Source organism: Macaca nemestrina, chromosome 11, assembly GCF_043159975.1.
Source record: "Macaca nemestrina isolate mMacNem1 chromosome 11, mMacNem.hap1, whole genome shotgun sequence".
NCBI classification, from domain to species: domain Eukaryota; kingdom Metazoa; phylum Chordata; class Mammalia; order Primates; family Cercopithecidae; genus Macaca; species Macaca nemestrina.
Genome location: NC_092135.1, coordinates 67,608,664 through 67,626,501, shown reverse-complemented (window position 1 = coordinate 67,626,501; position 17,838 = coordinate 67,608,664). Strand labels below are relative to the sequence as shown.

The 17,838-nt window shown below is 39.4% G+C and overlaps 1 protein-coding gene across 3 annotated transcripts; it reads right to left on the bottom strand.

The window, feature by feature from the left end:
• Positions 1-694: 694 nt before the first annotated feature.
• Positions 695-17,826, bottom strand: LOC105483275 (phosphatase, orphan 2). Of its 3 annotated transcripts, XM_011744055.2 has the most exons (5): positions 17,546-17,806; positions 17,041-17,073; positions 14,820-14,990; positions 14,372-14,490; positions 695-11,122 (listed from the first exon to the last, which is right to left on the bottom strand). In XM_011744055.2, the coding sequence occupies exon 5, from the start codon at positions 11,094-11,096 to the stop codon at positions 10,371-10,373; it is 726 nt and encodes a 241-aa protein (XP_011742357.1). In that variant the 5' UTR covers positions 11,097-11,122; positions 14,372-14,490; positions 14,820-14,990; positions 17,041-17,073; positions 17,546-17,806; the 3' UTR covers positions 695-10,370. The 3 variants fall into 3 exon arrangements, with proteins under 3 accessions (XP_011742357.1, XP_011742356.1, XP_011742358.1); XM_011744054.2 differs by lacking the exon at positions 14,372-14,490 and having other exon boundaries at positions 697-11,122; positions 17,546-17,826; XM_011744056.2 differs by lacking the exons at positions 14,372-14,490; positions 17,041-17,073 and having other exon boundaries at positions 697-11,122; positions 17,546-17,807.
• Positions 17,827-17,838: the final 12 nt, after the last annotated feature.

The following is a 17,838-nucleotide window of genomic DNA, read 5'->3' as shown; positions in this document are numbered from 1 at the left end:
ACAGCAGTGAGCTGAGATCGCGCCACTGCACTCCTGTCTGGGCAACAAGAGCAAGACTCCATCTCAAAAAAAAAAAAAAAAAAAAAAAGCCATGTCTCATCTACCTGCTGTCTCTCTAGTGTTCTTCCAGCTCCCTGCCCCACATCCACCCAGTCACTCAGCCCTCAGCTGGGGCTGGAACCTGACACTGAGCATGACAAAGACTGACCCCCCAAATGGTTTTAAATTACAGTAAAACAAAAACCTCCTTCTAAAGGCCTTAAAAATTGGATAATGACTTCGTTTCATTCAAAGAATAGATTTTAAAAGCCCCTTATAGCCATAGCCAGACCTAGAGACCACTCAAATCCATAATGATACTGGAATTATAGAATTTTAGAACTGGGGCCGGGAGCGGTGGCTCAAGCCTGTAATCCCAGCACTTTGGGAGGCCGAGATGGGCGGATCACAAGGTCAGGAGATCGAGACCATCCTGGCTAACACAGTGAAACCCCGTCTCTACTAAAAAATGCAAAAAAACTCTACAGGGTTGGCGGGCGCCTGTAGTCCCAGCTACTTGGGAGGCTGAGGTAGGAGAATGGCGTAAACCCAGGAGGCGGAGCTTGCAGTGAGCTGAGATCCGGCCACTGCATCCCAGCCTGGGCGACAGAGCAAGACTCCGTCTCAAAAAAAAAAAAAAAAAAGAATTTTAGAACTGGAAGGTATTTAGGGGGATAAAAATTCATTAAGTCATTTTACAGAAAATAAAATGAGCTCCAGAGAAGTGAAATTATTTACGAAAGTCACACAGCTAATTGGCTGTTAGAGCTAGGACTAGAATTTAGTTCTCTTGACTCAAGATCACCTACTTTTGAAGTATCCTTTCATTACTTACTTCTGTGACCTCGCTGAGATTTTCTTATATAAAAAATTGAAATATGTGAACATTTAAATTTTATTCTTAAATGCTATTAATACAGAGAAATACTCCTGCTATAATTTTAAGTGACAAAATAGTGTAACAATTGTTAAGAACAATCCACCTGTGTCAAAGAGACACATACACAAACACACATACAACCTTGGAGAAAATTCTGAAAGGATTTGGTTGTCCTAGATTGTGGCATTATGGGCAATTAATTTGCAAATGTCACCCAGTGAAGAAGCAATGGGGCCTTTGGAAAGTATATAGCTCTTAGTTAAGCTTTTATCTGGAAGGTGCTGGAGAAGGTCTGGGCACAGAGCTGGTTGGCTCCACGGTTTTGTGACCTGTGCCATCACACAGGACCCCATGTTCAGAAGGACCCCACTCTTGCTTTAATGCTCTGCTGCCCGTGTCTTGAAATTCTGAATAATTTTTTTGAACAAGGGATGCTGCATTTTCACTGTGTTCTGGGCCTCATGATTATGTAGTCAATCTTGTCTGGCAGCTCATCTCTGGCCCATTCACTGGTAGATGATTGTGGGGTGGTTATTTCTTTAAATTTGTTTTTCATTTTGTAAAAAATCATATTCATATTACTAAAAATTAAAAAATAGATTTGCAGAAAAATTAGATCACCCTTAGAACTCTCAAGGGCAGAGAAATTTTAACTAGTGTCTCTTCACACATCACAATGATGCTTGGTGTTTAATCAGAAGAATAAAAAACAATTCAGTACTTTATAGTATAAATTGCCAAACACATAATTACAAAAAAAGTATGGTTGTGAAATTAGGCTATCTATTCCTTGAGAGACGGAATTAGATACTAGTTTTCTATTGCCACAAATGTAGTAATTTAAAGCAAGAGTTTATTATCTCCCAGTTTCTGTAGGTCTGGCCATAATGTGACTGGGCTCTCTGCTCAGGGTCTCACCAAGTTATAATCAAGGTGTCAGCCTGGACTGTGTTTCTCATCTGAGGCTTGAGGTCCTCTTCCAAGATCAAGTGGCTGTTGGCAGAATTCATTTCTTTGCAGGACTGAGGTCCCAGTTTCCTTGCTGGCTGTCATCCAGGAACTGCTCTCAGCTCCTAGAGGTTGCCCACATTCCTTACCACATACCTGCATCCATCTTTAAGCCAGCAATGGCATATGCTTCAACTCTCTGACTTCCTCTTCTGCAACCAGCCAAGACAGCTCTTTGCTTTTAAAAGGCTCATCCGATTAGGTCAGGTCCACCTGGATAATTAGGTCAACTGTGCCATAAAACATAACCTAGTCAAGGTTGTAGATAAATTTACAGTAACAGGGTGGTACAGCAGGGGGTAAGTCTTGGGGACCATTTTAGAATTCTGCCTACTACAACTGTGCTAAAGAGACTCATGTGACAAACAAGAGGTTTCTATACTCTACTTCTCTATCCAACCCTATCATGACTTTAATAGTCTTTTCAGCCAGGCACACTGATGCCCACCTATAATCCCAGCACTTTGGGAGGCTGAGGCAGGAGGATCACTTCAGGTTAGCAGTTTGAGACAAGCCTGGGTAACATAGTGAGACCTTTGTCTCCACTAAATAAATAAATAAATAAATTGGGCAAATACAGGTGTCCCTGTATTCCCCCAGCTACTTGGGAGGCTGAGACTGGAAGATTGCTTAAGTCCAGGAGTTTGAGGTTGCAGTGAGCTGTGATAGAATCACAGCACTCCAGCTTGGGCTACAGAGACCCTGTCTCCAAAAAAAACACAAGTCTTTGCAATTCACATTTAACTCTAACATCTCTATTTTATAAGTGCGTGTTTAAACGTAATAAAAACTGGCCATGACAAATTTGCTTATCTTTGGGGGAAAACAGAGATCCTTTTGTTTGCAAAGAAAAAGATTTAAAGAAAAATCTTGCATTCAAAAAGCCTAGTTAATCAGTATGTTTATTTCATTAAGTTTAATACAACCTAATGAGATAAGCCATATATTCAATTTAAATGTTTACATTTTAAAATGAAGAACATATTATCTAGATACATATAATCAAGCATGAGATTTAGAAAATATTAACACAATGCAAACATTTGTCGCAAATATGGGAATGTTAGCATCCTCCCTATATAAAGTACTCAGACAAAGAGATAAGCAGAACACAAGACCCTACAGATAAATGACCAAAGAACATGCCCAGACATTTAAAAAGAAGAAGTAGAAATGACTTAGTAAAAGTTGGATCTCAATGAACTCATATTTATTCAGTGTATAGGATGTGTGAGATGCTGGCATACAGCAAGTACAGGGCTGCTACTCAGCCAAAGGCACTGTTAGCGGGGTTTGTGGCCAGCATCCATTCTTATTAGTTGGTGCTTATTATCTGAGAGGTTGGTGCCTTGGTGCCTTATAGTGGTGTTAAATGTTTTGATTATTAGTGAATGTGTGTCAAATGCTTTATCACCTCGTAGTAGGTTAAATAATGGCCACAGAAAGACATCATGTTCTAATCCCTGAAACTTGTAAATGTTGCCTTGTAAGAAAAATGGGTTGCAGGTGTAATTAAGGATCTTAAAAATGAGGGGATTATCCTAGATTATCTGGGTGGGTCCTAAATGCAATCTTTATAAGAAAGTGGAAGAGGCCGGGCGTGGTGGCTCAAGCCTGTAATCCCAGCACTTTGGGAGGCCGAGACGGGCGGATCACGAGGTCAGGAGATCGAGACCATCCTGGCTAACACGGTGAAACCCCGTCTCTACTACAAAATACAAAAAAAAACTAGCCGGGCGAGGTGGCGGGCGCCTGTACTCCCAGCTACTCGGGAGGCTGAGGCAGGAGAATGGCATAAACCTGGGAGACAGAGCTTGCAGTGAGCTGAGATCCGGCCACTGTACTCCAGCCTGGGTGACAGAGCGAGACTCCGTCTCAAAAAAAAAAAAAAAAAAAAAAAAAAAGAAAGTGGAAGAGGGGAATTTGATACAGAGAGGAGAAAAGAATGTAACTATGAAGGCAGAGATTGGAGTGATGCAGCCACAAGCCAAAGGCCTGTGGCCACCAGAAGGTGGAAGAGGCAAGGAATGAATCCCCCCTAGGGCCTGCGAAGGACCATAGTCCTGCTGACATCTTGATTTCAGCTCAGTGAAACTGTTTTGGACTTTTGGTCTCCAAAACTGTGTTTTAAGTCACCCAGTTTGTAATGATTTGTTACAGCAGCCACAGTAAACTAATACAATACCATATTCAGTAAATCTTCACAATAATCTCAGGAGATAGGGACTTTTATTATCCCCACTTAAAATAAAACTGCAGTATTAAGAAGCTATTAATTTATTCGATTCAGAGCTAGACTTCAAATTCAGGTCTTTCTAATTCAGAGTGGAGGTCTTACCACTATGTTGCATTAGAAAATAAAAATGAGATTCCAGAATTACTCTTTCTGGAGGAAGTGGGACTGGACTAATCCTCCCACCGTAAATAATTTAAAAAACTGAACAAAAGATACAAAATAACAGTTTTCAAGCATTGGTCAACAAGCAGTACAGAACTGTGGTCCTCGAGAGAGAAGAAACAAATGAGGAGAGCCTTATAATTGCCTCTACTTTTGCCTGGAGACACGTTCCAGCCCAAGGTGCAGGGAGGGGGGTGCCCCAAACAGACCACAGTAGTCTTGCTGAGTTGAAGGAATGGAGATCAGTTTGGGGAGGCAAAAGTGGCTGGAATTTGCAGGGGAGAGTACCAGAAAGGAAGAAGGTAAATCAAGAAAGATTCCAGAAATCTGCAAGGGAGGATGTCCCCTTGAGTCTGTGGTTGAATACTAAGCCATACTTGTGAGGACGAAACCCCATAAATCTGGGCAGAGAATGACCCTCGGAACTATAAGCTAAACAATTCCCAGGGCTCACACAAAGCTGGAAGACACCTGAGTCCCAATCAGCCCCAGAGAAGCACTGGTTTAATCAACTGGGGAGCAAAGAAGAAAAGAGAAAAGACAATATTTATGTTAAAAAGGCAGAAGAAAAAAAAGGATGGCTAGAGAGAAGAACAGATACGTGACGAAACAAGAAGGGTCAAATGTTAATGGTAGAATCTAGATAGTGGGTATATAGGCATTTGCTATAAAATTAAAGGGTTAATAAATGAATATTATGAAAAACATGCTCATAAATTTCACTACTTTGATCAAATGAACAAAGTCCTCAAGTGACACTAGTGGTTTTTAAACGTCCACACATTTTTTTGACTGTCATTCACCCAAAGGTGGTGTCTAATTCTCCTCTTTTTCAGTGTGGGTCAGACTAGTGTTCTGCTTTAACAAACAGAATACAGCAGAAGTAATGGGGTGCCACTTCTGAGATAGGTAACAAAAGGCATCGTAGTTTCTTCTTTTTTAATTTTTATTACTTTTTTTTTGAGATGGAGTTTTGCCCTTGTCACCCAGGCTGGAGTACAGTGGTGCAATCTCCAGTCACTGACTGCAACCTCCGCCTTCTGGGTTCAAACGATTTTCTTGCCTCAGCCTCCCAAGTAGCTGGGATTACTGGCGCCTGTCACCATGCCTGGCTAATTTTTGTAATTTTAGTAGAGATGGGGTAGCACCATGTTGGCCAGGCTGGTCTCGAACTCCCTACCTCAGGTGATCCACCCACCTTGGCCTCCCAAAGTGCTGGGATTAAGGGCGTGAACCACCATGCCTGGCCTGTAGTTTCTTCTTTGCCCTTCCTCTTGGTTCACTCACTTGGCTAGAAAACAGCTACCTTTTTTTTTTTTTTTTTTAAAGGATTCTTGATCAGCACTATGGAGAGGCCCATGTAGTTGGAAAATGAAGTCTTCTGCCAATCAGCAATACATTGGCCAACAGGCAATAAGGAATGAGGCTTCTTGCCAAAAACCACGAGTGGGCCACCTTAGAAGCAGATACTCCAGCCCTAGTCAGGTTTTCATATGGCTTCAACCTCAGTTAACATCTTGACCCATTTTTGATCCTGAGCCAGAACTACCCAGCTAAATGCTCCTGAATTCCTGACCCACAGAAACTGTGAGATAACTGTTTATTTTTCCAAGCTGTTAAGTTTTGAAGTAATTTATTATGTAGCAATAGGTAATTAACACAGTCAAACTACCAAAGCTTACTCAAGAAAAGCTACACAATGGAGTAGTCCTATATCCATGAAAGAAATGGAATTTGTGGTTAAAACCTTTCAAAAGAGAAAACTCCAGGTCTGGATAGTTTCACTGTTGTATTCTATCAAGCATTTAAGAACGAAAGAAAAAAATGCCAGCTATTAGCTTAATTGTTGCTCCTTTCAAAGTAATATTTATTTTGGCCGCTTTATACTTTTTCCATCTTTGGTTATCAGCAGTTTTACAACGGTGTAATTTCATGTGGTTTTATTTATCCTGTTTGGGGTTTATGAGGGTTCTTGAATCTGAGGTTTGACATCTTTCAATTTTGTTTTTTACAAATTTTAAAAATATATTTTTTGTATTCTGTTTGTTTTACCCAAGTCCTGCCTCAGGATCTATCTTTCGATTTTGTAAAGTTTTATTATTATTATTATTATTTTTTTTTTTTTTTTGAGACGGAGTCTCGCTCTGTCGCCCAGGCTGGAGTGCAGTGGCGCAATCTGGGCTCACTACAAGCTCCGCCTCCCGGGTTCCCGCCATTCTCCTGCCTCAGCCTCCCGAGTAGCTGGGACTACAGGCGCCCGCCACCACGCCTGGCTAATTTTTTGTATTTTTAGTAGAGACAGGGTTTCACTGTGTTAGCCAGGATGGTCTCGATCTCCTGACTTCGTGATCCACCCGCCTTGGCCTCCCAAAGTGCTGGGATTATAGGCATGAGCCACTGTGTGCAGCCAATAATTATCTCTTAAACTATTGCTTATGTTTCATTTTCCTTCTCCTCTCTTGGGACATAAATTTCCTCTGTTATATCTTCTTACTAAATCTATGTCTCAACTTTTGTATTTTTATTATTTTGTCTCTCTGCATCATTCTGGATTTTTTCTTGTAACTTGTGTTCATTCACCAATTCTTTCTTCAGCTATGCCTGTTCTGTCAATTCTATCCATCAAGCTCCTAATTTCAACCATACTATTTTCAGTTCTAGTGTTTCCTTTAAAAATTTTTTTAAATTGACGCAAAATAATTGTACATATTTATGACATATATGGTGATATTTTGATACATTTACTGTATAGTGATTAGATCAGGGAAATCAGCATATTCTTCAACTCAAAGTATTTCTCATTTGTGTTGGGAACATTCAATATCCTCTATTCGGAAATATATATTATTATTAACGATAGTCATCCTACAGTGCAGAAGAATGCTAGAACTTATTTCTCCCATCTAGCTGTTTCATTTTGTTTTTAATATAATTTTCAATGCTTTGCCAAAATTCTTGTAAGTTTAATTTTTTTTTTTAAGCTTGTCTCTGAAAACTCCAATATCTGGAGGTCCCTACAGATGTTTAAATAGAAGCTTCTGCTGGTGTTCACTCATGTCTCTTTGTGTGGCTACTTTTTATTGTGTGTTCTACAGTGCACCTGCAAAACTATTTGTACATTCTGAGGCCTAATTTGTTAGTTTTCTACATTGTATAACAATATCACCACAAATCTGGTGTCTTAAGAACAAGACACATTTATTATCTCACAGGTTCTGTGGGTCAGGAGTCCAAGCACAGATTTAGCTGGCTTCTTTCTGTTTCCTGGTCTCAAAAGGCTGCAATCAAGGTGTTAGCCAGAGCTGAGGTCTCAGCTAGGGCTCCACTGAACCAGGATTCACTTCCAAAATAACAAGGTTGTTGGCAATCTTCAGTTCCTAGGACACTACTGGAACAAGGATCTGTTTTCTTGCTGACTACTGGCTAGAGGCCACCCTTAGTTTCTTGACATGAGGCCCTCTCCAGTGGCTGGTTTACAGCATGGCAGCTTGCTTCTTCAAAGTCAACAAGAGTCTCTCAATAAGATGAATATTAGAATTTGGTGTAATCATGTCCATCTCATCATCTTTGTGGTAGTCTATGAATTAGAATCAAGTCATAGGAGTCTCCCTCCACACAAGGAATACCAGGGGACAGGGATCATAGTGGCCACCTTAGAGTCTGTCTGCTACACCTAGGATGTTAATTTCTTCCTGAAAAGCAAATGTACATTTGCTTCTGCCATGCATCTGGGAGCTCTAAAAACCTTAGATAACCTCAATCTAATTTCAGAAACTGAGGGTATTTGAAGCTGAGCTGCCATCCCTTTGAAGGCCTGCTTACTTCTGGACCATTGTTACTCCTAATGAGTAGCCATTTGGGATCCTCACCCCAAGTAAGGGAAAGGGTTTACCAGTGCAGGTCCCTTCTTCCTTGTCCCATGAGGTTATCAAAATGGCCATTCAACATCTGAGCAATCACTTACCACTTACAGAACTGGCCAACACAAGGGAAAACGGCTCCCCTAACAAAGTTTCTGTTTCCTTAGGAATTCTTCATTGTTGCCAGCTTGCTGATGTCTTCAACTAGGTGTTTTTAATTATCTTTTTTTTTTTTTTAAGAGATGGGGTCTCCCTATGTTCCTGAGGCTGTTCTCAAACTCCTGAGCTCACGTGATCCCCTCGCCTGGGCCTCCCAAAGTGCTGGGATTAAAGGCGTAAGCCACGACACCCAGCCCAGATGTTTTTAAAATTTTGTTCAGCTGCCAGCTTTTATAGATATTCTCAGTGAAGATCTAGGACAAATTTCTTGGTCTACCATCATTGTAAATGAAAGCCTTTATTTTTATTTATTGTAGAGATGGGGTCTCCCTATATTGCCCAGGCTAGACTTGAACTCCTGGCCTCAAGCGATCCTCCTACCTTGGCTTCCCAAACTGCTGGGATTACAGGTGTGAGCCATTGTGCTCAGCCTACTTTTTTATGTCCAGCATTTGGAGAGGGCCACATGGCAAGAAATTAAGTCAGCAAGAAAACAGATTCTTGTTCCAGTAGTTTGCTAGGAACTGAATACTGGCAACAACTCTTATTTTGGAAGTGAATCCTGCTTCAGTGGAGCCTCAGCTGAGACCTCAGCTCTGAACACATCTGAAACACAGATGTGTTTCAACATAATCTAACCTAAAGCAAAACAAAGATTTTTCAACCTAGAAAAAAGATTAGCGAGTAGTAATTATATTGAATATTTCTATTTCTGGAGCTTTCCATAATTTGGAAAATATAATATATTAAATACTGCATTTATATGGCTAAAACATGAATCTAGAAATTAGCATGGACTTATAAAACATTTTAGATCGGTTGATATTTGCTAATATCCCTATATTAAAGTCTTAAATATTAAGTATTGCTGCAAATTATATATAGTATTGAATTGCTCAAAACTGCATTGCCAAACATAAACAACACACTGATTAAACTAGCTACTGTAGTTGTCTATGGTGCCAAGATATAAAGTTAGAATATTTGAAGGATATTAATAGTATAATAGTACTTCATTTCAAATGGAAAGTCTGAAATTGATGAAAACTTCAACAATAGATACTGCATCCCTATCTTTAAAATACACTGGTTTGGGAGGATATTATATAAATTTGGCAGCCTTTTATTCTTACGTGAATAAAGCATCAGGCTTTATTTTTTAAGATCTGTAACTACTGGACATACTTTCAAAATAAGTATCTGGCTGGCCATGGTGGCTCATGCCTGTAATCCCAGCACTTTGGGAAGCCAAGGCAGGAGGATCACTTGAATCCAAGATTTTGAGATCTGTGCAAAGTAGTGAGACCTCATCTCCAACAAAAAATAACAAAACAGCTGGCATGGTGGCGCGAGCCTGTAGTCCTAGCTCCTCAGGAGGCTGAGGTGCGAGGATCACTTGAGTCCGGGAGGTTGGGGCTGCAGTGTGCGAAGATCAAGTCACTGCAATCCAGGCTAGGTGACAGAGACCTTGTCTCAAAAGAGGAGGAATATCTAAAAGAATAAAATATGCTTACTTGCTCGAGAAATAAATTTAAAAATATAACCTATCAACCACCTTTAGTGGAGACCACTAGCTGTACCTACCTCAATTCTGTACTTTTTCCCCCAACTTTTCCTGGGCACGTGACTACCTGGAATGAAAGCTGTATTTTCCATCTTTCTTTGCTATTTACAAGTAAGGCATTATGACAAAATTTGGCCAATGATACTTCAATAGAAGTATTGGGTACAACTTCTGGGAAGTTTCTTTAGACAGGGAATGTAACTTTCTCACTGCCCTCCTTGCTGGCCAGAGTGCTGCTGTGAGGGCTAGAGCTTCACCAGCAACCTTGGATCAAGGGTTGAATGCCAAGTGCTGAGGTTGGTAGACTAATACAGCAACTTGAAATACTTACCTCTGGAATTCTTTTATGTGAGAGGAAAAAAAAATTCTCTGTCTGTTTTTTTTAAGCCTCTGGTATTTGGGGTTTTAGTTTTATGCTGCTGAACCTAATCTTAAGTGATACACTTTTCAATTGCTGGCATATTAATCCTTTATTAGAAATTGTAAATGAGAAATTATATCAACACCTGAGGACCAAACTACAACAGAATATTCCATAGGCTCAAGATTTTGAGACATTCTGGAAAGAGTTTTCTGTAAGGTATATCCTTTCCGTGGCATGGCAACATCATCATTCTTTAAAAAGGTGACTGGACAGACATCATTTCCACCATCACCAATATAAACAATTTGTGTATAATTCACTCCCCGTTGTAACTGTTTATCTACAAATTCTATCAAAACTACCTTTTTGCAAAGATTCTTTGGGCATCTATTGCAAGAATGAGTATGATAATTTTCCACAGTGAGATGACCACTGCTATTAAAAGCTGCTGGATTTGTAAACACTTTATCAAATACATCATGAAAACTGGCAGCTTTTAAAACCCAATCTATGAAGACCGAATTTGAATCTGAAATAATAATGCAGTCAAATTTATCCTTATTCTTTCTTATAAAGTTGAAGAGTTCCACCATCCCTGGAGTGAAAGGCAATGATGTCACTGCTCTTTTCATTTCATGTTCTCTTACACCTTTATCTCCCAAATACTTAAAGACTCTGCCCATAAATTCTGTCCAAAATCCTTTTTGATAAGAATCACGTAGTTCAATAGGAAGTTTTTTGTTGGGAGCACATTGTACAATCCAAGTGTCACTATTGTCATCTATGATCGTATTGTCAAAGTCAAAAACTAGTAAAATTTTCATGGTTCCAGAAGTAGATATGGATTATCCTGAAAAAGAAAAAATATTATTCTCTAAACAAACTCTGTTTACATATCTAACTAAAACACTTATTTAATAAACATAACTAAATGTTAATATGTTAAAAGAAGGAATATAAACAAAGTGATTAAGCACTTCGAGACCACTACCTAACCACTTTTCTCTAAGAAGCAAAGTTCATATTTGAGTATTTTAAGTGGAAAACAAAATATATAAAAAGGACATTCATAGTATTATTGTGTTCCTGGGGGTGTGTTTCTTATAGGAGTTATAAGAAAGAAAAAAAAGGCATTCTTACTATGATCACATTATCAATCAAACCACACTTATTTTATTAGATTAAAATATTTACAATCCTCATATTAAATAATAGGTCATGTATAAAGGATTCTCTGTGTACTACCCAAAATCCTGAACAAATTTAACATAGCATGAAATCTTGCAAGATGTAAAATAATTTTTTAAAAAAGGTATTTGCTAACAAAAACAAGTGGGGAAAGGATTCCCTATTTAATAATGGTGCTAGGATAGCTGGCTAGCCATATGCAGAAAACTGAAACTGGACCCCTTCTTTACACCATATACAAAAATCAACTCAAGGTGGATTAAAGACTTAAGTGTAAAACCCAAACTATAAAAAAACCTAGAAGAAAATCTAGGTGATACCATTCAGGACACAGCACAGGCAAAGATTTCATGACAAAGATGCCAAAAGCAAATGCAACAAAAGCAAAAATTGACAAATGGTATCTAATTAAACTAAAGAGCTTCTGCACAGCAAAAGAAACTATCAACAGAGTAAACAGACAACTTAGAGAATGGGAGAAAATTTTTGCAATTTATCCATCTGACAAAGGTCTAATATCCAGCAATTATTATAAAGTTGAAAAATTATACCATCCCTGAAGTGAAAGGCATTGATGTCACTGCGCTTTTCATTTTATATTACACCTTTAGCTCCCAAATATTTAAAGACTCTGCTCATAAAATCTGCCCACAATCCTTTTTGGCAAGAATCATGTAGTTCCTTGTTAAGGAACTTAAACAAATTTACAAGAAAAAACAAACAGCCCCATTAAGAAGTGGGGAAAGGACACAAACAGACAATTCTTGAAAGAAGACAATACATGTGCCCAAGAAATATATGAAAGAAAAAAAAAGCTCAACATCACTGATCATTAGAGAAATGCAAACTAAAGCCACAATGAGATACCATCTTATACTAGTCAGAATGGCTATCATTAAAAAGTCAAAAAACAACCTGGCAAGGTTGTGGAGAAAAAGGAACGCTTTTACACTGTTGGTAGGAGTGTAAATTAGTTCAACCATCGTGGAAGATAGTGTGGTGATTCCTCAAAGACGTAGAGGCCGAAATACCACTTGACCCAGCAATCCCATTACTGGGTATATACCCAAAGGAATATAAATCATTCTATTATAAAGATACATGCATGCATATGTTCACTGCAGCACTGTTCACAATAGCAAAGACATGGAATCAACCTAAATGCCCGTCAATGATGGACTGCATAAACAAAATGTGGTACTTATACACCATGGAATATTATGCAGCTATAGAAAGGAATGAGATGATTTCCTTTACACGGACATGGATGGAGCTGGAAGCCATCATCTTCAGTGAACTAACACAGGAACAACAACAACAACAAAAACAAACACCACGTGCTCTCATTTATAAGTGGGAGCTGAATCATGAGAACACATGGAATGGAACAACATACACTGGGGCCTGTTGGAGGGTTGGGCGTAGGAGGAGGCAGAGCATCAGGAAAACAGCTAGTGGATGCTGGGCTTAATACCTAGGTGACGTGATGACCTGTGCAGCAGAGTATCATGGCACACGCTTACCTATGTAACAAATCTACATATCCTGCACATGTACCCCGAACTTAAAAGGCAGAAATCAGAAAAATTTAAAAAAGAAGGTATTTAGTTTAAAATCAATTTCTAAATGCCAATATTATAATTAAATAATTGCTGACACTCTATATGATAGTCTAAACAAATTACCTGAGAACTGAAGGCCAATTCTTCCGAACTAGAAGTAACTTGGTTAAGAGTTTTCACATGTTTATCTATATCTGCTCTAGATAGTTTAGCTCTGGGGTGCCAAATAATTTGAATACACCTGAGTAATCATATTGTTTGTGGTGTGACACTTATGTCTCTGTTTTCATTAGAAGATAATGAAAGTGATTAATTATAAATCTCAAGAGAAAAGGAAAGAATAAGCCGGTCAACTGATGGTAAGAATAAACATTATTTATAAAAAATAACTATATAGAATATCCAGAAAAGGATATAATTAATGTGTGTAAACAGATAATAACAATAATTTTGAGAGTCATTATATGTCAGGTACTGGCCTAAAAACTTTGCAGTATCATACCATTTAATTGTCATAACCCTATTAAGTAGGAATCATTATTATCCTCATCTTAAAGATGTATAAGCTGGATCTTAAAGTGGTTAGGTGTTAGTAAAGTGCCAGAGCTGGAATCTTAGGTTGATTTGATTCCAAACTTAATGCTTTTAAGTACCAAATTCTAGTGTTAAAAAATAGAATTAAAGGCCAGGCGCTGTGGCTCACACCTATAATCCCAGCACTTTGGGCGGCCGAGGCGGGTGGATCACGAGGTCAAGAGATCGAGACCATTCTGGCCAACATGGTGAAACCCCATCTCTACTAAAAGTACAAAAAAAAAATTAGCTGGGCATGGTGGTGCTCGCCTGTAGTCCCAGCTACTCAGGAGGCTGAGGCAGGAGAATTGCTTGAACCCAGGAGGCGGAGGTTGCCGTGAGCCAAGATCGCGCCACTGCACTCCAGCCTGGCGACAGAGCAAGAATCTGTCTCAAAAAAATAGAACATTTAATGACTACTCATTAGTTTAAAAATAAAATACTAAGTAGGTCATTTCGGCAGAAAGATATTTAATTACATAAAAACATTCATTAGTTTCAAAGTACACACTAACTGTAACACCACATCGGTGATACACTTTATAACCATTTTGAGGTTTCTACAAGAAATCCTAAAAAGACAAAGAACCCAAGCAATAAGAAAAAGATCAATTAAAAATGAAAGACATGGCATTTAGCCACACATATTCTCCACTTTATAACAGTTGATACCCAGTAGTGAAGACAGAATAGAGCTCTTGACTCACATAAGACTAAGTATTCTGTGTCTCTTAATTTAGAATATCTAGAGAATAATTAACCTACAGGGGTATCACCTGTTGTGTGAATGTGGATGATACATAATATTTTGTCACTCTGGATCCTTGTATCACTAAATGCCTAATCCAGATGCTTCTGACTGGTTCCCTGAGATTTAAATGCAGAATTCACTTTCCTACAGAAACAATGTAATAAATAATAAGGCATAATTGACAATCACATTAGTACTGTAACTAGGCATGTTTTAAATTAAATATGCTTTTTGAGAATTCTGAATTTATAATTAAAACAAATTTCAAATGTAACTCATTGTTGGTTGAAAACTGCCTCAAGCCTAAACTTAATTAGCCACAAATTACTGAAATTCCTGAATTATTAGCCTCAAAATAGCATGAGACTGAGGTAACAGTTCCCCTGCTGATCTGAAAGTGCACTTTAAAAATTTCACCTTTTTCTATTAGTATTTTCTCACCATTCAACACAAACCTTTATAAAAATACTTACCCAACTTAGTATTTCCAAGACAATCTTACTTCAGCATTGGGATTAGGATAAACAATCACGACAATCTTCAGTCTTAAACACCAGCCAGTTGTTTTCAAACATTACTCCTATTCTATATACAGGGAACAGAGTCTTCTGGTTTGGAGCAAAATAATGGAAACTTCTTAACTCCTAAAATTAATAAAAGTATTTTAAAAGCTTTAACATTTGTATTTTCTAATTATGTTGTTTTTCTTATGTCAGGAAAGTATCTCTTGGCAATAGGGGAACAAAGTTTTGCTTTCCACTTGGTATTGACTTGGTGTCGAAAATAAGAAATGTTACGTGAAAATAAGTTTTTGTCCAGTGGATAAAATCATAGTGCTAAGCTGACTGAGATTTTTCAGAGTCCATTTTTTTCTTTTTACTTGTTTAATAATAGAGGAATTCCACATTCTGTTGTCAATAGACATTTAGAGATTTAGTGCTGCATTAGAAATTAAAATGTCTCCAAAAATTAAGGATATGCACAAAGATTTAGTTTTAAGAATGTGAATCTATTTTGAAACCAATCTGTTAAAGTTCCAAAAAGAGTTAACGGTTCTCTTCAAAAGCACAATCTATGTCCATTTGGTATGTCTGCAATGTTTCCATAGTGTAACAATATCCTGTGTACTTTACACAATGAAAATTAGAAACTACGGCCGGGCGCGGTGGCTCAAGCCTGTAATCCCAGCACTTTGGGAGGCCGAGACGGGCGGATCACGAGGTCAGGAGATCGAGACCATCCTGGCTAACACAGTGAAACCCCGTCTCTACTAAAAAAATACAAAAAAATAGCCGGGCGAGGTGGCGGGCGCCTGTAGTCCCAGCTACTCGGGAGGCTGAGGCAGGAGAATGGCGCAAACCCGGGAAGCGGAGCTTGCAGTGAGCTGAGATCCGGCCACTGCACTCCAGCCTGGGCGACAGCGCAAGACTCCCTCTCAAAAAAAAAAAAAAAGAAAAAAAAAAAAAATTAGAAACTACACAGACATCCAAGAATTGGGAAATAATTAAATAAGATACGCATGTGACAGCATATAATACAATATCCAGCCAGTAAAAGCTAAGATATTCAGTTCAAATTAAATAAGCAAGTCACAAAATAGTGTGTACAGTATAATCCTGTTGTTTTAGAAAATGTTTACATGTGCGGTGGAATGGTTATGGTTGGTTCAACCATAGTTCACACTTTTTCTACATTAATTTTGTAATAAAATTTTTTTCTTCTCAGAATAATTTAAACTGTTTCAGATCAGAGTGCATATGCTACCTTATTAAATTTACAACAAAGAAAAAAAAGAGTGGTGGGTATAGGACAAACAACTCTAGATTGACTGGGATTGTGGTTGGAGTTGGAAGCTCGAGTCTGAAGTCAAATTATATCTGACCACCATGTCAAATTGGCAAGTAACTGACATCAAATCATGAGATTCGACACTTTTTGTAACCAATTTTGTTAAAATTCCAGAGAATTTTTGTTGGGGGACAATTCTCCCTGCGTCTCTGGTGGTTGTGCATGTCTTACTGACTGCTCTTTCCGCTATTGTTTCAAGGATGTTTCTACAGTGGACAGCCTTGAGAAACATGCTTATTTGTCCAAATGATAAAGATCTGGGTTCCCTAAGCTCAGGGCTGCTTTCCTGTAATTCAACATACTCTACATCTAGGTGACTTCTTGCCCACTTTGCATTATCCTGTGGGAACTGGGGCTTTAGGGAACTCAGGCAAAATTGCTGATATACTGGCTACTGCTGGGAGTAATTCATTCCTGAAACGAATAGTCTTCTGTCTTCCATGAAACTGCCAGGCTAAGTTAGCCTGCAAACAGGGTAAAATCTCTGTTCCTTCCCAGTTCTTGACACTTTGGCACTGCAAGCTCCGCCTCCCGGATTCACGCCATTCTCCTGCCTCAGCCTCCTGAGTAGCTGGGACTACAGGCGCCCCCCACCACGTCCGGCTACCTTTTTTTGTATTTTTGGTAGAGACAGGGTTTCACCGTGTTAGCCAGGATGGTCTCCGTCTCCTGACCTCGTGATCTGCCTGCCTCGGCCTCCCAAAGTGCTGGGATTACAGGCGTGAGCCACCGCGCCTGGCCCCCAGTTCTTGACTTTTTAAGGTATGCTTCCAAAAACCTACCAGCGCTCTATGTGCACAAACTAATTTATGTCTACAAATATTTTCTTAATTATTCCATACTTACCAGCATTATTACGTAGAACATCTGATAGAAAACCTAAAGAAAAATAGCACGACTGTGTGTTAGGACGTTCGTTATTAAAAATCTTTTTGTTCTTTCACTTTGAGAGACTCCAGTTTGGTGCATTATGTGTACACATCAGAGCCAACTTGTTAGTAATGAAGTTATCTGTACATCAATGTATTAGAAAAGGATCTTTTGAAACCAAACGCGCAGCTACTCCTAACAGATTTCTGTGGTCCTGTATTTACCAATAAATTTAAAATATCTCAAAGGTCCTAACATAAATGTTCTAAGCATATCATTAAGTTTTAACATTCCTATTTTTTAAAAACTTGGCCCCATCTAGTCCTGACCATGCCCCAGAAACCAAAGGATTAAAAAAACGGCGTTTATGTCAGCGAATCCGCGGGTTTCTATAGTTAAGGAAGGGCTTTGCTCCTCACATTCCACCCGCGAGGAGATCGGGGACACACAAACCACGGCTAGGCCTCGCGCGCTCACACACCTGCCGGCTCCACCCCGAGGGTAGGCATCGGACCCAATCGGAGGTCGTTCCCCATGGAGCGCGCAGCAGGCGAGGATGGGAGTAGCAGGCAGGGCGGGGGTCCACGGCCTTCTCACTGACCCAGGCCCGCCGTCGGCAGCCGCCCCGGCGCCTGTGACGCTCCTGCGGGTTCAGTCCTTTGGCCTCGCCCCACGCCTGCCCGCTGGGCAGCCCCACTCACAAGCCCAGCTCGCAGGCGCGGGCGCAGGCGCCTCTCTTGTCTAGCCCGACCGCCAACTGCAGCGCCTTCCTTG